The sequence below is a fragment of the Notolepis coatsorum genome (genome assembly GCF_963971535.1).
Source record: "Notolepis coatsorum genome assembly, chromosome: 4".
Lineage (NCBI taxonomy): Eukaryota > Metazoa > Chordata > Actinopteri > Aulopiformes > Paralepididae > Notolepis > Notolepis coatsorum.
In genome coordinates, this window is record NC_140168.1 from 139,147,419 (window position 1) to 139,174,455 (window position 27,037).

The window sequence follows — 27,037 nt, forward strand, 5'->3', positions numbered from 1 at the left end:
AGAACTGAGTCTAACATGTCTGGTAGAACTGAGCCTAACATGTCTGATAGAACTGAGCCTAACATGTCTGGTAGAACTGAGTCTAACATGTCAGTCTGGTATAACTGAGTCTAACATGTCTGGTAGAACTCAGTCTAACATGTATGTCTGGTAGAACTGAGTCTAACATGTCTGTCTGGTAGAACTGAGTCTAACATGTCTGGTAGAACTCAGTCTAACATGTCTGTCTGGTAGAACTGAGTCTAACATGTCTGTCTGGTAGAACTGAGTCTAACATGTCTGTCTGGTAGAACTTAGTCTAACATGTCTGGTAGAACTGAGTCTAACATGTCTGGTAGAACTGAGTCTAACATGTATGTCTGGTAGAACTGAGTCTAACATGTCTGTCTGGTAGAACTGAGTCTAACATGTCTGGTAGAACTGAGTAACATGTCTGGTAGAACTGAGCCTAACATGTCTGATAGAACTGAGCCTAACATGTCTGGTAGAACTGAGTCTAACATGTCTGTCTGGTAGAACTGAGTCTAACATGTCTGTCTGGTAGAACTGAGTCTAACATGTCTGGTAGAACTGAGTCTAACATGTCTGTTTGGTAGAACTTGAGTCTAGGGCTGGGCGATATGGCCTCTAAATGATATCGCGATATTTTTTGGCCATATTTTGACATTTCCTCTAAATCACTTAAAAATGCTTGATTTAACCCTTTGATGCATACAGTCACGCCAATATGATGATTATAATAAGTCCCTGCAACATATGTTTGCATTATTAAACCATGAAGATACTTTAAAAAATAATTTAATGAAAATGTACTAAGAGTAGTCTACTGACACACTAATAAAAAAAATTATTTACATCTAAGACAATTTATATAAAAACTCTTGGGTGCCAAGACTTTTACACAGTACTGTGTTTTCTATCCACTTTAGCCAAACACACACACACATATATATACACACCCTACTGTGAGAAAATAATAATCACACACAAATGTATAATGGCTTATAGCAGACTTAATGATTTTAGAATATTTCAGATAATGAAATAAAATGTTTATCATCAACTATCCAGTTAGTATCTATACTGTCTGTAACGTTTGGCTACTTTAAATCATTGAATGTAGAGAGAGAGCGAGAGAGAGGGGGCGAGAATGAACAAGAGAGCCAGCCCCCCCCTCCCCCTCAGGGTTTGTTCTAGGTTCTCGTTTTGATCGTCTAAGCTGCCGTAGGTGATGACGTCACACTCGAATGTAAACAGGAAGAGATGGAGATGGAGACACACAGAGATGGAAATTGAATGATATACAGAAACGAATAACCAATAAATATGAAGTTATGTTTAAACTGCTGTTAGAACTGAGTCTAACATGTCTGGTAGAACTGAGCCTAACATGTCTGGTAGAACTGAGTCTAACATGTCACTTAACCTACTTGCCTCGTATGAATGTGTATGCATGTGATTGAATGTTGGTGGTGGTCGGATGGCCTATTGCTTATTAACAGCGGAGGAGTGCTGCCGAGTGCTTCCGCGTTTTCCCTGATTGGCTGCGACAGCCGCAGAGCGGAGCGGCAGAGCTTGCGGCATTATGTAGCCGTAATCTGCCATGATTTTCATTCGAAGCTCACCTGGCAGCGCTGCGGTCCTGCGATCCTGCGGTCCGTTGGTGACAAGTTCGAATCCCATAAACATTTTTTTTTTTTTTTTTTTTTTTTTTAAACGTGTATTCTTTCGCCGTTAAGGAGCTGGTTAAGGTTAGCGTTTGTCTTAGAGAATGGCAATAGACAGCCTATTTCCGCACTGCCGCTCTCTCGCGCTGCCGCGGTCACATGGTCACATTCTTGCACTCCTCCGCTGTTAAAAAGCAACACGCGGTCGGAGGGGCCGTAGGCGATGATTATTCGCCACGCTTCCGTGAGTCTGCCTCAGGGCAGCTCTGGCTGCAATTGTAGCTTACCACCACCGGTATGACTGTGTATGAACGAATAATGGACTCTGTGAAGCGCTCTGAGTCAGAGAAGAGCGCTATATAAATCCAATCTATTATTATTATTATTATTATTATTATTATTATTATTATTATTATTATTATTATTATGTCTGGTAGAACTGAGTCTTAACATGTCTGGTAGAACTGAGCCTAACATGTCTGGTAGAACTGAGTCTAACGTGTCTGGTAGAACTGAGTTTGAGTAAAATGTACTCTGCGAAATTTACTGTGTAGGGCTGTCAACGGATACTCTATATTGAAATGAATAATCGACATGAAAAAAAAAGAATTATAATAATTAATTATATTAGATTGTGAAAAAAACAGCCCCCGGTGGGCGGTTGTTAGTGGTTAACATACCGTTGTATTCGTTCGGTACACGGTACACACTGAAACGGTTCTGTACGGATACGTGTACCTTTACACCCCTAGAGTCTAACATGTCTGGTAGAACTGAGTCAGGTAGAACTGAGCCTAACAGCCATGCATGTTCCATGCCCTCTCCCCAGGAGTCTCCAGAGGGGTGGGCTTCATCCGCTTCGACCGGCGAATTGAGGCGGAGGAGGCCATCAAGGGCCTGAACGGCCAGAAGCCCCCCGGTGCCACCGAGCCCATCACCGTCAAGTTTGCCAACAACCCGAGCCAGAAGACCAGCCAGGCGCTGCTCTCCCAGCTCTATCAGTCGCCCAACCGAAGGTACCCAGGACCCCTCGCCCAGCAGGCACAGCGCTTCAGGTAAAGGGGGTGCATCCGAAACCAATACATACAAACGGTGGTTTCGATCGGAGCCAAGCTCAGTTGATACTGCTAGTTAATCTATTAACCATTCCAGGCTATTTAAATTAGCATTTAAATGGTCTCGCAAGCAGTATTATGAAAGTTCTGTGTTGGAGGGTCCTCGACACTCTAAGACAGAATAATTATTTTGCATATACACTAGGGCTGCACGATTAATCGGAAAAAAAATTGCGATCTCGATTCATAGACCTATGCGATCTCATTTCTAAATTATGGCAATTGTTATATATTTTTTTAACTTAAATAAAAAAAATTATATATATATATTTTTTTACTTTACTTTTTAAAATGATGACGAAAAATAAGAATCGTGTGAGAGAATTGTGATTCACAGTTTAGCAAGAATCGTGCAGCCCTAATATACACCTTTGCTGTGTTCCTCCCTGTTGCAAGTAAGGCCTCCTACAGTGTTTGCTTTTGAGGGGATCAGCCATGGCACTGAGATGAGTAATGCTTTTATTCGGCAAGTCAGCGGATGCTTTTGTGTGTTGAAGTGTTGAAAAAGACCATGGGCAACGCTACTTTGGACCTCAGATTCCCGGCATATTTGTCAAAACGGGAGTTCCTTTTCAATTGTGACCGCTCAGTGTTTTAGGCAATATGTCTCTTGCAGTAAGAAATAGATGTAGTCTTATTCGTCTCTAGAGGTCGGGATATAGTAAATGTTTGATAGAATTTACTTTTAAACAAAGCCTTCTTATTCCCGACCCATCTCCTGTTCTCTGTATGGAGAGAACGTCTCCTCCTTTGTGTATGCAGACTACTGAGACGGAAAAGGCAAACGTTGGACAGGTTCACAAGGACGGGGTGTTCTTGGCGAACCTTGAAATAAAATGACAGACTCCACTTAGAGCTTTTGATTAATCTCCGTGCCATCTCTTCTCGAGTGCATGAAAATATACCCAAAGTGCCTTGATGGTATCCGCGCGGCGTTATTGGCATCCGGGTGCAAATCCGGTCAACAGTCTGAAATAAAGGTGTCCTGACTCGGATCGTTCAATGATGTGTTTTAGCACAGTGTGAAACTGAGACCAATACGAGGAGGATGCTAAGATAACGAGGAGGATGCTAAGATAACGAGGAGGATGCTAAGATAACGAGGAGGATGTTAAGATAACGAGGAGGATGCTAAGATAACGAGGAGGATGCTAAGATAACGAGGAGGATGCTAAGATAACGAGGAGGATGATAAGTTAACGAGGAGGATGCTAAGATAACGAGGAGGATGCTAAGTTAACGAGGAGGATGCTAAGTTAACGTTGTATTTTTGCAATCTACCACGCGGTTGCATTATATAGATGCATTTTATTGATGGACCAAACTAGTTGGGCATGAAGGACGAATAGCGATGATTTAAATTGAAGCTGTATATCCTATTATGGGCCACAGTGTCTCAGGAGGGTAGAGCGGTCGTCTGGTAATCAGAAGGCTCCCGGTTCGATTCCGGCTCCTCCGCGGTAGTCGGAAGTATCCCTGAGCAAGGCACTTAACCCCTAACTGCTCCTTGCCATGGTCGCCTGAATGAGTGAATGTGAGGCATAAGTTGTGATGCGCTTTGTGCTATATAAATGCAGTCCATGCATTTACCATTTATATCTGTTCTGAAAAAATTGTATTGTGTGTATATATATGAAAATGGTTTTTGTTGAAACTAATACAAGTATATATATTTCTAGGTTGGACAATCTGCTAAACATGGCCTACGGAGTCAAAAGGTAATTCAAGTTTCTTTAATAGTTGTCATACAGAATACTTTTATACAAAATGCTTCTTACTGTTACGCTCCAGAGACTGTGCTAGACAAGATAAGTATGAAATAAAATAGTATAGCATGTAGAATAGAAGTAAAAATAGAGGTCACAGTGTTCAGTATAGACATATGTACAATGTTAATTCATATCATTCTAGATTTCATTCTGTATTTCTGGGTTTTTTTTTTTTTTTTTTTTTTTTTTTTTCACTGATGCTCAGCATGTCCCGATACTTCCAGGGTAACGTCGGGGAAGCTGATGTGACCCGTCGGGGCTTGTTGTTGTTGTTTTAGTTTTGATCTGTGTTGTTTCCCCTCTGGCTGCGTGGAGTCGTGTTTGTGGAGTAAACTGGCAGTGATTAGAGACACGGTTGGTTGTCATGGAGACACACTTGCGTGCGTGTGTGCATGGATGTCACGTAAAGCTGTGCTCAGGAAGTGAGACTAGCAGGGGGGGGGGGGGGGTCACGGGTGAACGCTCGGCTGGTTTTGACGATGATTCACGATGGCAAGAGGAAGGGCAGTGATGGGTCACGTTGTCACCTAGTGAACACCCTGCCGGATCTGGAACCTCTTCCTCCTCCTCCGCGTACAGTAAACTACCAAATCCAAGACACTCTTACTTACTTACCTTACTTTAAAGTGGAGATGAAGCAGTGAACAATGTGATCCTAGTTTGTTTGTTGTGTACCTTGTGTAAGACAGGGTCCTATAATAAAATGTGAAATCCTGCTTATTTGTCTGAAAAATCAAATATAATTTCCCTGTTTTCGCCATGGGCGGCGCCATTTTGTTGCTGACATCACGGTGTTGGTTTGGTGTATACACTGTGGGTTAGCTGCATAGTAAACATGGACTGTCGGGTCAGTCAAATGTTGCCTACCAAACAACGGGACCGCGTGGTTCTTTTTGTATTGCTCCTGGCTGTTCAAACTAATTTTACCGTGTGAAAGAGAGAGGAAAGTTGGTTAATTTCCACAAACTACCAGTGAAAAAAACAGTGTTGTTGGCACATTGGCTCAGGCTGGCTGCACTCAGGCGGCGCGATCAGCCTGTTGGACAGGGAATGAAGATCTCCAGTGAACACTTCATTGCCTCGGATTTTTTTTTTTTTCTTTTTTTTTTAAACAACATATGTATGTTTATTTTGCAGCAATTCTTTGTCATTGCCGCCATCTTTAGTGTTACATCCCCTCACACTCCAGTTCTCAGGCTGCAGCTGGTTTAAAAGCGAAAGTAAACCGGCTTCTCTACTGGCTGTGGCTCCAGGGGAGTTGAACAGTTCTGGCTCTGCTCGTTTATTTTCGATCTTTTGGCGCTTTTTTGGTGGAGAAACCACCGCACATGTGCACCGTGACTCGTGACTGGAGTCTAGTTCTGCTAGCACACATAGCCTACTGTGTACAGACGGTTTCAAACTGTATTTTAAATTAGAAAGCAAACAAAATAAATGGACAAGAGAAAAATAAATCTCAATTTGGTCAGTATTGTCATTTGGACAAGCAAAGCCATTACTTTAAGTTGCAGGCAAGAAAGACAAGTCTGTCCACCACCTCTGGTTTTAAAACTGCCCTGTAGGTCAAAAAAAAAAACAGACAGACAGACAGACCGGCGCAGGCTCCTGGGAGCGATGGCTAGCTAGTTAGCACCAGCCGGGGACCGGCGTTAGCTCCCGGGAGCTATGGCACCAGCCGGGGACCGGCGTTAGCTCCCGGGAGCGATGTCCCCGGCTGGTGCTAACTCGATCTTTTGGCGCTTTTTTGGTGGAGAAACCACCGCACATGTGCACCGTGACTCGTGACTGGAGTCTAGTTCTGCTAGCACACATAGCCTACTGTGTACAGACGGTTTCAAACTGTATTTTAAATTAGAAAGCAAACAAAATAAACAGGCTCCTGGGAGCGATGGCTAGCTAGTTAGCACCAGCCGGGGACCGGCGTTAGCTCCCGGGAGCTATGGCACCAGCCGGGGACCGGCGTTAGCTCCCGGGAGCGATGTCCCCGGCTGGTGCTAACTCGATCTTTTGGCGCTTTTTTGGTGGAGAAACCACCGCACATGTGCACCGTGACTCGTGACTGGAGTCTAGTTCTGCTAGCACACATAGCCTACTGTGTACAGACGGTTTCAAACTGTATTTTAAATTAGAAAGCAAACAAAATAAATGGACAAGAGAAAAATAAATCTCAATTTGGTCAGTATTGTCATTTGGACAAGCAAAGCCATTACTTTAAGTTGCAGGCAAGAAAGACAAGTCTGTCCACCACCTCTGGTTTTAAAACTGCCCTGTAGGTCAAAAAAAAAAAAAAAAAACAGACAGACAGACAGACCGGCGCAGGCTCCTGGGAGCGATGGCTAGCTAGTTAGCACCAGCCGGGGACCGGCGTTAGCTCCCGGGAGCTATGGCACCAGCCGGGGACCGCCGTTAGCTCCCGGGAGCGATGTCCCCGGCTGGTGCTAACTAGCTAGCCATCGCTCCCGGGAGCTAACGCCGTTACCCGGCTGGTGCCATAGCTCCCGGGAGCTAACCCCGGTCCCCGGCTGGTGCTAACTAGCTAGCCATCGCTCCCGGGAGCTAACGCCGGTCCCCGGCTGGTGCTAACTAGCTAGCCATCGCTCCCGGGAGCCTGCGCCGGTCTGTCTGTCGAAGACCGAGGGAACCGCATCAGGCTTCAGCTGATTAGTGGTCTTCTGGACAAACCTCCCACCCCCAACAACATAATCCGAGGCAATGAAGTGTTCGCTGGAGATCTTCATTCCCTGTCCAACAGGCTGATCGCGCCGCCTGAGTGCAGCCAGCCTGAGCCAATGTGCCAACAACACTGTTTTTTTCACTGGTAGTTTGTGGAAATTAACCAACTTTCCTCTCTCTTTCACACGGTAAAATTAGTTTGAACAGCCAGGAGCAAAACAAAAAGAACCACGCGGCCCTGTTGTTTGGTAGGCAACATTTGACTGACCCGACAGTCCATGTTTACTCTGCAGCTAACCCACAGTGTATACACCAAACCAACACCGTGACGTCAGCAACAAAATGGCGCCGCACATGTTCATAAATGGACATTACAAATATTTTTTTCTTAGAAACGCCTTATTTTTATAACGTGATTTTTTTCTGTGGTTTATCTAAATACGAATGACTAATATGTGTTTATCGCTATGCTTCATCTCCCCTTTAAACATAATAATCATTAACAACAATCGACAATAAGAAATCTGAACAATTGATTTAATCTATTTGATTGAAAAACACATGGTTAACCATCCGCCATGTACTTCCTTTTGAAATCAGCAGCACTTTTACTTTCTTTTAACTCCTCTGGTAGACTATTCCACAACTTCACCCCACAGACAGGTATGCGCATGCTTTTTATAGTGGTGTACTGTGTACAGTCGGCTGTTCTAAGTTAAGTCTCCTATCTCAAATGATATCCCCCTTCTCTTGCCTGGTAGTAAATTATGTCTTGCTTTATACACCATTTGTGCAGTTTTAAATTCCACTAAATCCCTAAATTTCAGTGTCTGTGATTTTAAAAATAGTCCATTGGTGTGTTCGTAATACCCTACATTATTCACTATTCTGATTGCTCTTTTTTGCATGGTAATTGTTGCCTGTAAGGTGCTCTTGTAGGTATTACCCCAAACCTCCACACAGTAACCTAGATACTGTAAAAATCTAAATGAGCGTGCAGTACAGTGTATACAGTGATTGATGGTTCAGAATATGCCTAGTTTTTCCCAGTATTCCAACACTCCTTGCTAACTTGGACCTGACATAGTTGACATGGGGTTTCCAGCTAAAATTGTGGTAGATTATGACTCCAAAGAATGTATTCTCATTATCTATTTCCAAGCAAATGCTATACATTTTTTATTCCACTCAGTTATTCAATTGTAGGTTCCGTTTGCCAAAAAACATGAATTTGTTTTTTAATATTCAGAGATCATTTGTTAACATCAAACCACAACTTCAGCATGCCCAGTTCTGCTGAGACAACCTCCAAAAGATTTTGAAGGTTCTCCCCTGCACAGAAGACATTTGTGTCATCAGCAAATATAACACATTTTAATATTTTAGAAACATTACATATATCATTAATGTATAGTAAAAACAATTTAGGTCCTAAAATGTACCCTTGCGGCACACAACATGTAATGTCTGAAAGTGAAGACTTATATTCCCCTATCTGCACAAATTGTTGTCTATGTTCTATATAACTTTTTAACCAGAGTAGCCCTACCCCTCTAATCCCAAACCTTTCCATTTTTTTACAGAATCTCATGATCATTGTATCGAATGCTTTCTTCAGATCTATAAATATACCTAATGCATTTTGAGGTTGATCGATTCGTTCTAAAACCATATTGACTATCTGTGAGAAACTTTATTTTTCCATGAACTGTCCAAATGTACAACAAAAATGTTTTCCATAATGTTTTTTTTAACTATGAAAGCAGGGAAACTGGCCTGTAGTTAGTAAAGATATTCTTTTCACCGGCTTTATATTTAATATTTTCCAAGTATACCCTTGATATTATTTATATTTTTTCTAATTTATTATAATCTTTCTTACATTTCCTAATAATGTCTGTTAACTTATTTTTGTATTTTTTATATTTAGTTTCTTTGTCTCTACTCTCTAATAAATTCTCTATATATAGGGTGTTCTTTTTCTTACAGGCATTTAACAAACCCCCTGTGAACCTGTGATCAGTTTTTTTCCTGCTTTGTTGCACTGGACAGTTTATTTCATATCGCAATAAGAATGTGTCCAGAAAGGAATCATATGCTGAATCAGCATCCGCTGCTTTATACACATTTCTCCAATCTTGAGACAACAGTTCGCTTTTAAAAGCATTAATGGTTTCGTCAGTTCTTACTCTCCTCCGACTAGTTACATTATCATCTTTTTATAGTCACAATCATATAAACACCGGAAAATGGTCACACTCACTGATATCATTTATTAGTAATCCACTACCTAAGTTATCTTCTAAATTATTAGTAAATATATTATCTATACTTGTTGCTGAGTGGGATGTTATTCTACTGGGTTTGGTGATGATAGGTTATAAACTCATGCTATACATTGCAGAGATAAAATCATCAATCCAATAATATCTTGTTAGGATTTAATAGGTCTATGTTATAATCCCCGCAAACGAAAGTGACCTTCTGCTCGGTATTTGCAAACATACTTTCCATCACATCTTTGAATGTTTCTATGTCGAAGCTGGAAGCTCTATAGGCACAATAATATTTTTCTTTTTCTTCCATGCTAATTTATATAGTAATTAGGGATGTCCGATATTATCGGCCGATATTGGCATTAAAATGTAATATCGGAAATTATCTTAAAAGTATGCATAATGTTGTTAATTCCACGACAAGCGATATGTAATGTTAATTACCTGAAATTATTCAATATTTTTTGGGGGGGGAGCCCCGCATATATCGGTATCGGTTTATATCGGAATCGGAAATTAAGAGTTGGACAATATCGGTATATCGGATCAGTAAAAAAGCCAATATCGAACATCCCTAATAGTAATGCATTCATAAATCATCAATAGTAGCCATCATGCTGGTTACCATCTTATATTTTAGTCTACTGTCTACATACAAAGCTGTCCCCCCTCCTTTTTTGTTGACCCTATTCACAAAGTTTAGGTCATACCCCTCCCACACAGTCCACGGCCTTCTCTGAGCAGAGCCAGGTTTCGGAAATAGCAATCTATAAAGATCATAGACACAAATCAACACCCACCCCCTCCTAATGTGCAGTTTCCTCCCCCTTGTATGTATATATTTTCTGTCAGGATCTCTGTTTAACAGTACTGTATAATGTATATTTGCATATGTTGTATGTCACAAATGTAACCGTACTGTATATCTGTGTCATGTATGTCATGATATATATCTGTATATCTGTATGTTGTGTATGTCATAAATGTCATTATGAATTGAAAATGGGGGACCCTGATGTAAACAAGACGAAAGTCTTTCTCTGGTCTGTATCCCCTTAATAATTGTGTGTATTGAGCCGTACTATATTGTACCCCATTCTGCAATCTGTTAATAAAGTAAATGTCCTAACCCAATAATACACGAGACCCTCTTCTTGGGACCAAGTAAGGTTTCGTCGATAATCCAATGTACAGTTACCCCGCCTACCCAACCCACCCCCCACCCCACCCACCCAACCACCTCCAATGTACAGTTTCTTTGTCAAATGTATATACTCTTTTTTAAGACTCTTTTTGTATCACAAACAATACTGTATTTGTAAATCTGGTATGTCATAAATGTATAGATGTAGCAGTATTGTCCATCTGTATGTCATGTATGTCATATATGTTATGATGAATTGAAAATGGGGGACCCTGATGTAAACAAGACGAAAGTCTTTCTCTGGTCTGCATCCCCTTAATAATTGTGTGTATTGAGCCATACTGTATTGTACCCCATTCTGCAATCTGTTAATAAAGTTTTCAATCAATCAATGTCAGAGATGCACCGATACTAGTATCTATCTGTCTGATACCAGGCAAAAAAAAATAGAAAGACCAGAGAAAATTAAGAACCATTTTGCTCTGGAATGGAGAGAAATTGATTATATCAATTAATTGTTGCCCAATGACCCCGAACCCATGAGTCCATACTGTTCAGCATAAGCAGCCGAGGGGCTCGGTACTATAGTGGGGCTCAGCCGATAGTGGAAGTTGAGGATTCTGAATCGGTATACAGACGGAGGCAGACGGAGAAAAAGATGGATCCCTAGACGATACATTTCACTCATCGTACATTTAGCAGAGTGTACTCGAGATGGAGGCTGTGGAGGGAAGTGATTGATGTCTAGTGTTACCCTGAGCTTCCAGGAGGCAGTCCTCATGAATACAGACGTAGCTTTGGAGAAGATTCAGTTAGGGCTGGCTGATCTGCCCAAAATATAGAGTTCGACAGTACAACAGTCAATTGTATTGCACTGCACTATTGCACTATTTTACTCAAGTCTATTTTATCTTACTCTTTTTATTATTGTCTATTTAAAACTGAATCAAACCATAAACAAGGTGGCCTGTTGGGATGTTGGATCCTAATGTGAAAAACTGATTTTATGTCTGCACTTTATGTGCTCATTATATGCCTGTCTTTTTTCTGTTGTGAAGCACTTTGAGCTGCAGTTTCTGTATGAAAGGTGCTATACAAATAAAGTTTATTATTATTATAACAGTATTTATACAAATTACAACACTTTTTTTTTATGTCTTACTCTTTACCTTGTAATACAATTTCATTCAAAAGAGGTACTTTATTAAAAAATGTAATAGTGCTGCCAGCAATCCTTTTTTGATTAACATATAATGATATTGTATGTGTATATATATAATATACTTTTCTTTTTTTTTACAATATTTATATATCGTGGACGACGGAATGGAAAAAATCCATCCATGGATCCATGACGGTATACCTTCCAGCTCTAGATTGAGTAATCTAGTCTTAAATTGTGAATTCTAAATGGTAATGAAGAAAAACATTTAATGTTTAGAAAGTGAATCATTTTAATTTCAAGGACATTTCCTTTCAGCGTGCTATTATTACAGCACTGTGTCCACACTGAAGCATTGTCTTGCATAATCCAAACGCCATGTAATTTTACAACAGTATTACTTAACATTGCACCCAGTTGCATTCGTGCATTTTATGGAGCTCCTTGATCTGTTATAGACTATCTTTTATTATATATTTTTTATATTTTTTATTAACCTTGTTGCATCAGCGGCCTTTCAGGAACCCCCCAGGATGGCAGTTTGTTTTAACCCTTTCACTGCCACACGACAGAAGGTTTCAAGTTTCTTTAATAGTTGTCATACAGAAGTACAGAATACTTTCATACAAAATGCTTCTTACTGTTACGCGCCAGAGACTGTGCTAGACAAGATAGTATCAAATAACATAGTATAGCATGTAATTTAGAAGTAGAAAATGAGGTCACAGTGTTCAGTATAGACATATGTACAATGTTCTATGCAGAATAGACGTAACTGAGTTACCATATAATATACAATACTATGCAGTGTACTAATGTACAATACTATATAGTGCAAAGCAGAAATGGGATGAGGTACAATTTAGGTGTGTGGAGTGTGTGCTATAAAGTGTGTGGAGTGGGTGCTACAGTGTGTTTGTTTAAAGTGAGTTTGTGCGTGTGGATGTGTGTGCTATGTGCGTTTGATGGTTGTTGTTGTGTAGTGTTCATTGTTTGTTTAGCAGCCTGATGGCCTGGGGATAGAAGCTTCTTCTGAGTCTTTCTGTGCTCGCCTTGAGACTCCGGTATCGCTTGCCTGACCGCAGCAGTTCAAAGAGGCAGTTGTTCGGGTGACTGGAGTCTTTAATGATTCTCTTAGCCTTGCCCCTGCACCGTTTGTTGTAAATGTTCTGGAGGGTGGGGAGCCCCCCTCCAATTGTGCGTTCGGCTGAACGTGTCACTCTTTGTAGTCTGCTTCGGTCTTGTGCAGTGCTATTCCCAAACCAGGAGGTGATGTTGCCAGTCAGGATGCTCTCTATTGTACATGAGTAGAAGTTCTTAAGGATCTTCTGACTGACTTGGAACTTCCTTAGGCGCCTGAGGAAGTAGAGGCGTTGTCATGCCTTCTTCACAACACTGTCAATGTGTGTGGTCCATGTCAAGTCCTCGGATATGTAGGCTCCGAGGTACTTAAAGCTGTTGACTCTCTCAACCGGTGCCCCGTCGATGCTGAGGGGGCTGTAGTCCTTGACCCCCGACCTCCTGAAGTCCACAATCATCTCCTTTGTTTTGCTGACGTTCAGGGAGAGGCTGTTTTCCTGGCACCATCCCGCCAGGACCTTGACCTCTTCCAGGTAGGCCCTCTCGTCGTTGGCAGAGATCAGGCCCACCACCACTGTGTCGTCAGCAAGGTTAACCCTTTACTATCACACAACCGACTCCGCGGAGCTAATGATGCTAATGATGGAGCATCACCGTCGGTTGTGTGATAGTAAAGGGCTAACCTTCTGTATTGTCGCAGTGAAAGGGTTAACCGGCTGTCGTGTGGCAGTGAAAGGGTTAAGCTCAATTTCATAGAATGCTTCCTGGAGGCTGAGTGAAGCTCAAATCCCCTCAAAGCTCAAAGGCCCATCAGTGGCGCGACAGTAGACTTGTGATTTCTCTCCTCTCTCCCTCTCCCCCTCCCCCGCCGCTCCCCCTCCCCCGCCGCTCCTGCTCGTTGGCTGGTGTCTTCGTCGTCGAGTCTTCCTGTGTGTCCTTGATGCTGGGAACACACCTGTCACGGTGGATGAACCCTGAGAGGCCAACTAGAGCAGCTAATCTCCTACGACACCTGCTGCAATAATTCATGCCCTTTTCTTAGCACTTTGGTGTTTGTTTCTTCAAACGACAACCCACATCTACCCCGAGATCGAGATTTATCAAATATTTTTATTTAAATCGGAGAACCCCACTGAGACCAAGGTCTCTCCTTTTTTATTTTTTTATTACATTATATGTTTTCCACTGCCTCCGCCGGTTTGATGTTTTACGGAAACAATTTATTTGCCATTTGGAGCCTGAAGCCCACCCTGCAGAAGTCCCTGGATGGGTGCTACACCAGAATGATGCGTGTGGTGCTCAATATCAACAGGGATGAGCATGTCGCCAACGCAAACTTGGGGGGGGGGGGGGGGGCGCTAAGGGTGAGTGAGAAAGTGGCAGTCAGGAGAATGAGGCTGGCAGGTCACTGCCAGAGACACCATGAGCTGCCAGCCAGCAAACTTGTGCTGTGGGAGCCAACACACGGGCATCGATCACGAGGAAGTCCCACACTAACATATGTGGACGTACTCGGGAGAGATATGCGGGAGCAGAAAGTAGGTCCGGTTCAGGAAAAAAGTGATGAGGTGTAAAACACAGCGAGCACAGGAGACCTGTTAGTAGGCCTGTCCCCGACTAAGGATTTGTATAGTCGACTTTGATTGGCCAATCTTTGCTGTGGGAGGTGCTTAATGAGTGAAGGAGTCGACTGAAGGCTTCTTGTCCTCTGTGAAAGCATGCAATTAGTCCACTGATGGATACATCTTGATATTTGTCTAGTGTGTTCATTAGACTGGTGAAATCCTCTTTCAGTGCCTCTGCCCGTTTTCTTAGGCAGTTAGCCTCACTGGTATGCGCGCAATTAGCGTTAGCCACGCTTCTAGACCTTTGTTTTTGGAAAGAATGATAAAAAAAATAGTATCTTCTTTTCTTTTTCTTTTTTGCATTCAACTACAGTAAGAGGTTGGCAGTCAACTACGGCTCCTTTCGATCGATTAGTCGACTATTCGACTAGTCGAGGTCAGCCCTACCTGTTAGTAGTTTATTTAAGGAGCTTTATTTTTTAGAAAGGAAATCGCTTCGGATTCAGAACTGTTAATATTGACATAGTGGCTTTTAGAGAGTAGTGTTTACCTCAAATACCTCAACTCTTCACGTCAGATGAGATGCGGCTTACTTGACTTTCTCAAGGCTGATGTCATACTGTTCTTTCAAGTCTTACGACGGTGAAGCGTCTTCTGTTGTCTTTAGCTCCGTGCTCCACTTGCTTTGAAATGAGACAATGGCTGTGAGGTTAAAGACTTGCAGCTTTAATCTGAGGCTGTTTACAACCATATCTGGTGAACTGTGTAGGGATTGTAGCCCCATCTACACAAAGTAGAATATGTACAAATTAACATATTTAAATAAAGTTTTTATATTTGGTTGCAAATCCTTTTCAGTCAGTGAATGCTGTTGACCTGACAGTAAAGTGGTCAGTGAATGCTGTTGACCTGACGGTAAAGTGTGGACCTGACAGTAAAGTGTGGACCTGACAGTAAAGTGGTCAGTGAATGCTGTGGACCTGACAGTAAAGTGGTCAGTGAATGCTGTTGACCTGACAGTAAAGTGGTCAGTGGATGCTGTTGACCTGACAGTAAAGTGGTCAGTGAATGCTGTTGACCTGACAGTGAAGTGGTCAGTGGATGCTGTTGACCTGACAGTAAAGTGGTCAGTGAATGCTGTTGACATGACAGTAAAGTGTGGACCTGACAGTAAATTGGTCAGTGAATGCTGTTGACCTGACAGTAAAGTGGTCACTGAATGCTGTTGACCTGACAGTAAAGTGGTCACTGAATGCTGTTGACCTGACAGTAAAGTGGTCAGTGAATGCTGTTGACCTGACAGTAAAGTGGTCAGTGAATTCTGTGGACCTGACAGTAAAGTGGTCAGTGAATGCTGTGGACCTGACAGTAAAGTGGTCAGTGAATGCTGTTGACCTGACAGTAAAGTGGTCAGTGAATGCTGTTGACCTGACAGTAAAGTGGTCTTTTGTGAAATTGTCTCTCTGACTCGGCAGAGATCGATGCCTCTCGGCACATTTGAATACATTTGTTATTTTGTCCAGTTCCCAGAGGATTAAAAGAAAAGACATAAATCGCCGCCCTGTCGCTATAAGTGAACGTATAGATCAGGGGTGGCCAACCCGCGGCTCGCGAGCCGCATGCGGCTCTTTGCCCGTCAATGTGCGGCTCTTCCATCCATAAAAAAAAATAAAAAAAAATATTTTTTTTTTATTTTTTTTTTACTTTTTTTTATTTTTTTTAACTTTTTTTTTTTATGTCACTCATTCCATAAGGACGTAGAATAAACATTTACAATTTTTTTTAAATGGTCCATTTGCATGTTCTTGGTATCTGAATCTAGGGACATATATGGATCAGTGTCAGAAATAGTGTGTCTGTTACTAGGCTTGAGTAAATTGTAATGAACCAAAGGAGAATATCATTTCTATTTAAAAAAAAAATTATCTTTGACTGTAAATAACACCATGCTAAAATTGACCAGACCTGAAAAATCTAAGCAACTGAATAAAGGGAAGATGATTAAACAGAAGGTTTTGTAGATACAGTACTGAATTCTGCCATCTTTTTTATAATGTAAATTTCTCCACCATTTTTCATCATATTGCAACACCGTTTTTTGCAAGACGTTCACAGAAAGGTAGAGAAACTAACTGCGTTCTGTTTTATGGCAATAACGTTCAGGTTTGTGGGAGATAATCCCAAAAAATAAGAGAAATTAAAAAGTAAATCCAGAAGTCAGATGATTGACAGGGGCTGGTGTGAGCTGGGTAGGGTCGTTTTTCGAAATTTGAAAGCCCTGAGTCTCTTCCTTCAAAAGACTACACTCACTTTTGGCTGTGCCACTTCCTCCTGTCAATATGCGCCGGTTTCCGACTCAATGCCCTGAGATTTCTATAATCTTATATTTCACTAATAACAGTTCAAATAATTGGTAAACAAACATAATGCTGAAAATATACACTTTTACTGTATATCTCGGGCTTAAGAGGTTAACCCTGTGAGGCCCAAATTAAAAAGAAATTAGCAACTTCAGAGGCCAGAGGGTGGGACATATAAACACATTTACTATCAAATAGCATTGTGAGGCTGAACAACAGGACCAATTGACTATACATGTGCTTAAAGGGGAACTATCTTATAAATGGCTTTTTTCAGTGTTTACCATTGTTTCTTAGCTATGTGGACTTATATTAATAGGATATATGTCTCTAATTCTCATATTGGCGAATTCTTCCAATTCTCCTCTCACAATATTCACCCTCACTGAACTGAGTCATCTGAAAATGTGCATATCTGTGATGTCAGAGATTTCTCAGCTGCATAATAATGTGGCAGTTGATGTGGCAGTTGGCACCAGGCCACACAGTGGTTGGAGCCCAGCCTCAAAACGGCTTAAGATCTTAAGGTAGAAAAATGCGGTTTTTAGTACTTGATTAGAAATACAAAACAATGCATTTTTTTAAAAAAAAACCTAGGTGTTCCATAGACTCACAGGAATTGTGTAAAAGTGCCCAAATAGTGAAAGAAATAGTAAAATAGTTCCCCTTTAACATTTTTTAAATAAACATTATTTTTTTAAATGGCTAAAAGTGATTTTGTAATTTTGAAACCGTGGGTCTCACAGGGTACTTTTAACCCTGTGAGGCCCAAATAAAAAAGACATTAGCAACTTCAGAGGCCAGAGGGTGAGACCTATAAACACATGAAGGGTGCCGTGACTGAAAAAAAAGGTTGAGAAACGCTGGTATATGGTGTGGCTCTTTGTGGTACCACAGTCATTTTTTTGTGGCTCTTAGTCTCTGACTGGTTGGCCACCCCTGGTATAGATGGATGCAATTTCACTTACTTTTTGTGTCCAATTTTACTATGGTAGTCGATGGGTAAATAATACAGGAAAGAAATTGCACCCACCTGTACTTTGATTTCTAGTAGGGATGCACCGAATATTCGGCCACACACATTGGCTGAAAATTGTTAAAGGCCCCTTTCTACATATTCTGTGTTGGAGTATTCTGATAGAAGTCAACTACATATCATACTGTGTTTGTGTATTCTGATACATATCCCATACTATGCGTTCTGGTGGAGTTTCCACTGTAACCTAAAATCCCATTTCAAGTAAAGGTTAACTACCGTAGATACTTTTGTTGGCACTAAATACTAAAGGTTAACTAATGACTTTTGTTGGCACTAAATACTAAAGGTTAACTAAATACTTTTGTTGGCACTAAATACTAAAGGTTAACTAAATACTTTTGTTGGCACTAAATACTGAAGGTTAACTAAATACCTTTGTTGGCACTAAATACTGAAGGTTAACTAAATACTTTTGTTGGCACTAAATACTGAAGGTTAACTAAATACTTTCGTTGGCACTAAATACTGAAGGTTAACTAAATACTTTTGTTGGCACTAAATACTGAAGGTTAACTAAATACTTTTGTTGGCACTAAATACTAACTAAATACTTTTGTTGGCACTAAATACTAACTAAATACTTTTGTTGGCACTAAATACTGAAGGTTAACTAAATACTTTTGTTGGCACTAAATACTAACTAAATACTTTTGTTGGCACTAAATACTAACTAAATACTTTTGTTGGCACTAAATACTAAAGGTTAACTTAACTAAATACTTTCACAAATGACCACTGAAACGGTTGTAGGCAACTAACAAAGTCTTGAATAGAGAGGGAGCTGAGAAGTGGCAGCCATAAACTGGAACAGGATGGAAAGAAATTCCAACCTGAGCATGACATAAGACAGGGTATCTCCAGGGTATTAAAAAGTATTATTCATAATTCTCAATTTTAGGCCTTAAAAGTTATTGAGAAATCAGGAGATGAAATAATATAAAATGTTTTTGTATTCAAGTTTTTTTTTGCGTGGCTACTGGGAGCTTGGCTTGTATGGAACACGTGATAATTCAAATTTGCACACAAGAATTGAAATTGGCACACAGAATTGTAATTGGCGCGCAATCATTTAAATTGCCGCGCAAGTGCAGCCACCAGTTAATTGTCTCTGTTATTTGCTAGTATGGTTGTGGAATTGCTATTACATTTAGCTCTAAGTGGTATTAAAAACTTAAAAAGTCTTACATTTAACTTGTAGATAAGAGAAAGAATGTGAATACGGTGTGGAATATTCCTTTCATGGCTTTTTGTTAACACCTTCCTCCCCCCGTCCTGGACCCCATCTATTCCTTTTTGTTAACACCTTCCTCCCCCCGTCCTGGACCCCATCTATTCCTTTTTGTTAACACCTTCCTCCCCCCGTCCTGGACGCGTGTATCACTTCCGCAACGGATTTAGTCGGATTTCGGTTTCCGGGTTCGCCTGATTGGCCGCGACGGCCACGTGACACGGCGTGGCACACCCCCGCGGCAGCGGCAGACTCGGCACGCTTGCCGCTGCGCCCTGCTGTGGCGAGACGCTGGAGTTCACTTCCCCTTTCACATCGCGCCACGCTTATGCTGTCTAGCACAGTCTCTAACAGTAACAGTAAGAAGCATTTTGGATAAAAGTATTCTGTACTTCTGTATGACAACAATGTATGCCTTTCAAATGATAAATGATTAAATGATACACACTGAAATCTACGCTCTCTCATCCTGCTTTCCACAACGCGACAATATTATTAAACAGCAGCTCTGTCATTGAAGTGGGAAAAGTGAGCCGTATTGTATATTAGTACATTGCATTGTATATTGTATGGTAACTCAGTTACTTCTATTCTGCATCGAACATTGTACATATGTCTATACTGAACAGCGTGACCTCTATTTTTACTTCTATTTTACATGCTATACTATTTTATTTCATACTTATCTTGTCTAGCACAGTCTCTAACAGTAACAGTAAGAAGCATTTTGGATAAAAGTATTCTGTACTTCTGTATGACAACAATGTATGCCTTTCAAATGTTAAATGATTAAATGATACACACTGAAATCTACGCTCTCATCCTGCTTTCCACAACGCGACAATATTATTACAGCAGCTCTGTGCTGTTCAGTATAGACATTATGTACAATGTTCGATGCAGAATAGAAGTAACTGAGTTACCATACAATATACTATGCAATGTACTAATATACAATACGGCTCACTTTTCCCACTTCAATGACAGAGCTGCTGTTTAATAATGTCGCGTTGTGGAAAGCAGGATGAGAGAGCGTAGATTTCAGTGTATCATTTAATCATTTATCATTTAACATTTGAAATACATACATTGTTGTCATACAGAAGTACAGAATACTGCTATCCAAAATGCTTCTTACTGTTACTGTTAGCGCCACGCTTATGCTGTCTAGCACAGTCTCTATGTGAAAGGGGAAGTGAACTCCAGCGTCTCGCCACAGCAGGGCGCAGCGGCAAGCGCGTCGAGTGCCACAGCATGTCACGTGGCCGTCGCGGCCAATCAGGCGAACCCGGAAACCGAAATCCGACTAAATCCGTTGCAGAAGTGATAAGCGCGTCCTGGACCCCATCTATTTCTTTTGTTAACACCTTCCTCCCCCCCCATCCTGGACCCGTCTATTCCTTTTGTTAACACCTTCCTCCCCCCGTCCTGGATGCCTGAATACTTTTACCAACGGATTTCCAGTTTCGCGTTCTGCGCTCTGATTGGCCACTGACGTTTCTGGTCGCGCCAATCGTGTGACTGCAAGTTCTGCCACCGGTTAAGCTTAGGCACTCTTTCGAAGTTGGTTAAGGTTAGAGTTTGTCTTAGAGCAGGGCGATCGAACACCAGCCCTGATTCCAAACTCTAACCATAACCAACTTTGAAAGAGTTGCCTAAGCTTAACCAGTGATAAACTAGGTGTTAGGTAGTTTGCTGCTGTTCGAGGTGGAAATGGGCGCGTCACGCGATTGGGCGCACATGTCACATGACCAGAAACGTCAGTGGCCAATCAGATTGCACCGGAAAACGTCAGTGGCCAATCAGCGGAACTGGAAATCCGTTGGTAAAAGAATAGACGCGTCCTGGACCCCGTCGTCTATTCCTTTTGTTAACACCTTCCTCCCCCCGTCCTGGCCCCCGTCTATTACTTTTGTTAACACCGTCCTGGACCCCGTCTATTACTTTTGTTAACACCTCCCCCCTCCTGCCTGTGCCCCTCATCCCCTCCTGCCTGTATCACCTGGTCATCCCGTCCCCCGCCCCCTTCCTTTGTGTCAGATGGTTTATAAGGTGACCCCACAAAGAAGTCGGGGAGCTTGACCCAATTCTCCTGAACCAGAGAACGTCAAGTCCTCTACCAAACTCCTAAACTATTTTGTATTCGATTTACCATGTTTTAAAAAATACATTTGTTTCAACCAAGATGATTTGACCACGCATATACATAAACCTCTCCGGTGTCCATCGACAACGATCAATTATGTTCTCTGTTGAGGTTGTGTCCTGACCTCTTGACCTCTTTGTGTTCTACAGCAGGTTCTCTGGTGTGTCTTGACCTCTAACCTTGTGTCTTGTGTCTTGCCTAACATGGCAGCGGAGATACACATACATCTGTCTCAAGACTAGTCCTGCGCGCATCAACAAATGCGCATGTTGGTGTGAATTTACGTCTGCCATTATTACTACCAAATGTAATAATTGTGGAATATTACTATAATGAGCTGTATGTGTATGAACCAAGCATCTCACTGTAATGTACCTGTACTTTATACATGACAAATAAACTACTACTACTACTACTGCTACCACCACTACTACTACTACTACTACTACTACTACTACTACTACTACTACTACTACTACTACTACTACTACTACTACTACTACTACTACTACTATTACTACTACCACCACTACTACTACCACTACTACTACTACTATTACCACTACTACTACTACTACTACTACTACTATTACTATTACTACTACCACTACTACTACTACTATTACTACCTGTAACTGAGGGGTACAATTCCCTGACTGTATTGATAAGTATGGTATCATTAAACCACTACCGCTTTATGTACTTTAACTACTGGCCATACAGTACACAATATATGAATATGATGAACACTTCCCACAATGAAATCGGTTCCAGTCAAAGGTATTAATCAAGTATTTAATGGAGCAAAAGGTACATATGATACTTATATTATATTTGATTGCACTTGTAAGGCAAATGAGTATTCGTAGGCAAATCAACACTGAATGTCCATTCTCTGGTTACGCAGGAGGCAAGTATACAACCTGGCTCTTAGGGAATTATATCTATGGTACACTTAATGATATAGCGGGATATACTGGAAGGGGTCCTCCCGGTTGTAAGCCGGCAGGGGGGGTAGGAGAGCTGTCGGTAGTAGAACGTCTGGTCAACGATATCTAGGGAGACTTCGAGTACAGAAGACAGTGCGATAGACTCTTGATCCGCAGACGAATACAGCTTGGTTCTCTTGTAGGCTGTAGCTCCACAGTGAAGAAAGCTAGGCGGCCTCAGGCTCTCTGAGCGCCGACTCGACCTTGACTCCTCTCGGGGGTAAATCCAACACTCACAGGCGTCGGCGATTATCCGCTCCACAAATCACAGTACCAAAGCAAATATATATTCCAGCCGCACAGGGCTATGCAGACGTCGGGTAGGTAATCCAGTGTACATGTCCATTCGGTCCTCGCCTAGATCTCCTCGGATGAAAGCGCCATGTGGTCGGCCCAGCCTGGATAAGAATCTAGCTAACACGAGGAAGCGTTGGAGATGCTGGTCACTTTAGAACTCTAACCGCACGATGCACCATACACAATAGACTATTATTAACTTAATAGAAATACGTCGCACTCGACGGTACAGTGCCAAACTCTGACAATTCAGTTATTAATTCGCACGCGGTCTCAATGCTATTCTGGGGCCAAACAGGCCATACTTCACCGCACGTCGTATCGTGGGTGAGGCTTCACGTTGGTTACAAACTAGGTTAACTAACTTCTGTATCCACCTGCGCTATATTTATATGCACGGTGAACAAATAGTGCCACTCTCATTTCTGTCGCCGTATCCCTGGGCAGGGCCGGGGCTAGTACAGACATGTCTTGTCGGTAACTTTGAACTTGGCTCCGGGGGCTGGTCCCCTGGCGCCTGGTCCTTTGTCCAATAGGAGAATGAACTATTATGGGCTATAGTAGGCTAAAGGGATATTCCGTGTATATGTACAAGGAATATACAAGGGATATCAAACGATATACAAATACTATTCAATATATATCAATAAATAAATATATATACTCGGTTTAATCTGATCCTTCGTAACACTACCACTGCTACTATTACTACTACTACTATTACTACTACTACTACTACTACTACTACTATTGCTACCACTACTACTACTGTGTTCTACAGCAGGTTCTCTGTCGTGTCTTGACCGCTCTGTTCCCTGTGTTCCACAGCCGGTTCTCGCCCATGGCCATAGACGGGGTCACCAGCCTGACCGGCATCAACATCCCGGGCCACGGCACCGGCTGGTGCATCTTCGTCTACAACCTGGCGCCGGATGCAGACGAGAGCATCCTGTGGCAGATGTTCGGGCCGTTCGGCGCCGTCACCAACGTCAAGGTCATCCGCGACTTCAACACAAACAAGTGCAAAGGATTCGGTTTCGTCACCATGACCAACTACGACGAGGCGGCCATGGCGATCGCCAGCCTGAATGGATATCGCCTCGGCGACAGAGTTCTGCAAGTCTCCTTCAAGACCAACAAAACGCACAAGGCCTAAATACCCCACTCGGATTGTTTCTAGAAAACTCTTACGACGACGATGAAAAAAGAAAACCGAAAAAGGAAACAAAACCCAAGCGTAAACTTTCTACATTAGTAAAAACATCTTTGTAAATCAGTGTTACGAAGGGAAAAAAACTATATTTAGCGGACAACAATGTGACTTGTTCTTTTCTTTATTCTTCATTACTAGGCTTTGAATCTTCTTGATATACTTTATGTTGAGCCAGAAAAAAAGAAAAATAGTGCAGGTTTTCCTGCCTGGGATGTTGCTTCTCTTGCCGTCTTTCCAGACGGACCTTTTCAAATGTTAACTAATAGTTTCCCCTTGTTTTTGTTGCACATCTGCTTTGAAACAGCAAGTCTTGTGAGGCTTTGTGTGGTGATTTACTTTGTGTTCTTCTGTGTTTGAGTTTCCTTTTTTAGGTGTATTACGTCTCCAGTGAGTTAGAACGTATTTCTTTTGGAACTATTTGCAGTTTTGTTGACCTTGGGGGTGGAGCGGCTACCTGCGGTATGGTACGTACCTCGGCTGTGGTTACGGTTATGTTTTTCCGCTACAGCGCCGGGGGGGGGGGGGGGGGGGGGGGTGGTATGGTGCCATGCCAATTCAAAAAAAATAAGAAAATGTGCTTGTTTTGTGTATTTGGTAAACTATGATAACTTAACAAATTGCATTTTCACTTTTCAAAGAGTGTCATAAGGATTCCACAATGAGGATTGCTTTAAAAAAAAAAAAAAAAAAAAATGAGAAGAGAAGAGAAGAGAAAAAAAAGTGATTTTTGTTTCGTAGTTGTCTGTGTACCTTTTTGCCAGTATGGGGACATAATTTGAGTCGGGGGAAACTCCATGCCAGGATTTCAGACCAGCGCGTGCAGGAAGTAACGTGTCTCACGTCGCGTGAACGTTCTGGTGAAACCAACGCTGTGTGTATCTTTCACACACCGTTCCACCCCTACATTCTGTTTATTGTAATGATTTGGTTATTTGGTTGGCTGCATAATGTTGCTTATTGTAAATTTATGGAGAAAAAAAAAGACAAAAAAAATTCTTAAAGCAGTACCTTTTGCCAAAGAGCTACAAACCTCTTTGATGTAGGTTTAAAAAGCCTCTATTTTTATAAAAAGATAAAATTTGGAGAAACTTTTTACTGGACCTGGAACAAATATTTTGACTTGGATACTTTGAGAAATATCTTCATATGACACCTTGTGAGCTTTTGAACTTTACCAGAAAGTTTGCAGTGGTTGAAACTTCTGCAGAGATTTATGATGTAAAAGATACCTTTTGAGATCTTTGTATTATCTTTAGATTCTAGAATCAATGGCAGTGCTGGTTTCATTTGTAAAATCATCTGTGAGTTGTCCTTATCACCCTGGTTGTTATATAACTAGCAACTCACTTTCAGATTTGATTTGAAAACAGACGGAAAAATACAAAGGTTTATTCGCAAAAGTTGCATGAAAAATTATAACGTGGAAATATCTTCAAAGGTAAATGGGGGGATTAAAATTAAATTCGTCCTAAAGGATTCCTTCAGACGGAGCTTGTGGTGTGTTGTAGTTAATGCTTGATGATTAAAGACTGGTTTTGTCTTAATATCAAGCCAATAAGGGTTTTTTTACCTGCTTTGTATGAGCGAGTAAGGCGGACAAGCCGATGAAGGCAGCAGCTTAAGAAAACTAGTTTGAATGAAGAATAGGATGGATTACTCCTGAGCTTAGCTATGTAAATAAGTCCTTTTTTTATGTTGAGTATTTGGCTAAGTTATTTTGATTCTCTTTTTGGACTTTATTGCAAAGTGTTTTTTTGTTGTTGTTGTTGTTGTTGTTTTGTTTGCTTTTTTAAGGAGTATGTAAGGTATATTATCCTCATTTTGAGTATTTAAGGTATATTATCCTCATTTTGGATATTGCTTTTTATTTCAGTTTTGGTTTACCTTCAGTTGAAATACTTGATTTGATGGGACGTGGACTGGCCTTTTACAGTACATCTGATTTGTTGGTTGTTTGGTCTGTAGACGGTCTTGCTTCTGCTATTAAGAAACTATAGACATTTTATGTTTTTTTGGTTTTGTTTTTTATATATAAACATTATAGATATATATATATATTTATGTGGTAAAGAATGGATATAAACCACAGTTTTGAACCATTTCATTGCCAATTATTATAATTTCTTTTCCATATTCATATATACGTAATGCATATAACCTGTCTTTAAAATGGTAAAGGTGTATATTGCTTTATTCACTTGGGGGGAAGACGCTGAAGCAGTCATGACCGGAGCAAGAACGGTTGCGAAAGAGAGCCGACTTTAAAAACGTCGTCTTTCCTTTGAATCTCCCGACAAAACGCGGAGGAGGCCGAGGTCCAGCCTTAGATGCACTGAATACAGCACCTGCATCCTGCTTTGTATCTTAACCAATTACTAGTCATGCTTCCCCTTAAACTGAGCAGTGTGCTATGCATTATATATTGATCTTTGCAACTGCTTTGTTCTAGTTTTTTCTCTCTATTCCTTCTTTGGGTTACTTGTAGAAGTAAAAAAAAAAAAGAATAATTACAAAATATTTAAAAAAAAATAAAAGCGTTTGAGTCTAGATGAGCTGTGACTTGCTGCTGAAGGGCGTCGCGGGTCTTCATGCCTGATCTCATTGGTCTTTATTTAACGTAACCTTTTTTGTTCGGTTTTGTTTTTGTAACGGACACCGTCGTCGTGACGATGGTCAGGGTCCTGCCATCTCATTGTTTTGGATGTTGGGCGTGAAGACGTCCCTTCCTACACCCCCGTCTTATTATCTCGTCTAAATGTGAGAATGATTATTTATTTGAAGTTGTACAGTCTTGACTCAGTTCACAGCGTTTTGGGGATAGCATATATCTTTTTTCAGTATTTAAAAGGATGTACATTTTTCTTTCTTTGTGTTTGGAATACTTTGTATTTTTTCATGTTCTGTACATCAATAAATAAGTTGAAAGGGCAAATGCAATTCTGTGAATGAATCCTGTGATTATCATTTCATTAGGGACACTTGTCTGGTATTTTCTTCTGAGGATTTGCATGAAGTCAAAAGTGAATTCAAGATGAGTTTATTCCTACAGCCTACACCCCCTCTGTTTACTGTTTATAGTCCATTATACATGTATTTAATTCTTTATAATATGGTGGTTGGTAACAAAACGGGAAGTAAATAAATGATTTAACTAATGAGATGACTTTAGTTTCCATGTGGGGAACTTAAAGGGGCACTTTATCGAAAAACATTATCTCACACCCCAGGGCTCTAAACTGTTCTGCACACATTCATTTAGTTTGACAATTATAGCAAGTTAATGAGTTTGAATATCTCCTCCTGTGATGTCACCA

The 27,037-nt window shown here is 41.2% G+C and overlaps 1 protein-coding gene across 3 annotated transcripts in view; it reads left to right on the forward strand.

Annotated features, from left to right (window-relative positions):
* The window catches only part of elavl2 (ELAV like neuron-specific RNA binding protein 2), a gene marked incomplete at both ends in the record, with an annotated part of 166,447 nt that extends 142,781 nt beyond the window's left edge, over positions 1–23,666 (forward strand). For 2 of the 3 annotated variants that reach the window (XM_084312460.1, XM_084312458.1), the window contains 3 exons: positions 2,497–2,722; positions 4,462–4,500; positions 23,339–23,666. In XM_084312460.1, the coding sequence (XP_084168586.1) occupies positions 2,497–2,722; positions 4,462–4,500; positions 23,339–23,666 (593 nt within the window). The remainder of the gene's footprint in view (positions 1–2,496; positions 2,723–4,461; positions 4,501–23,338) is intronic. The other variant, XM_084312459.1, reaches the window with a different exon arrangement.
* Between the last annotated feature and the right edge of the window lie 3,371 nt (positions 23,667–27,037).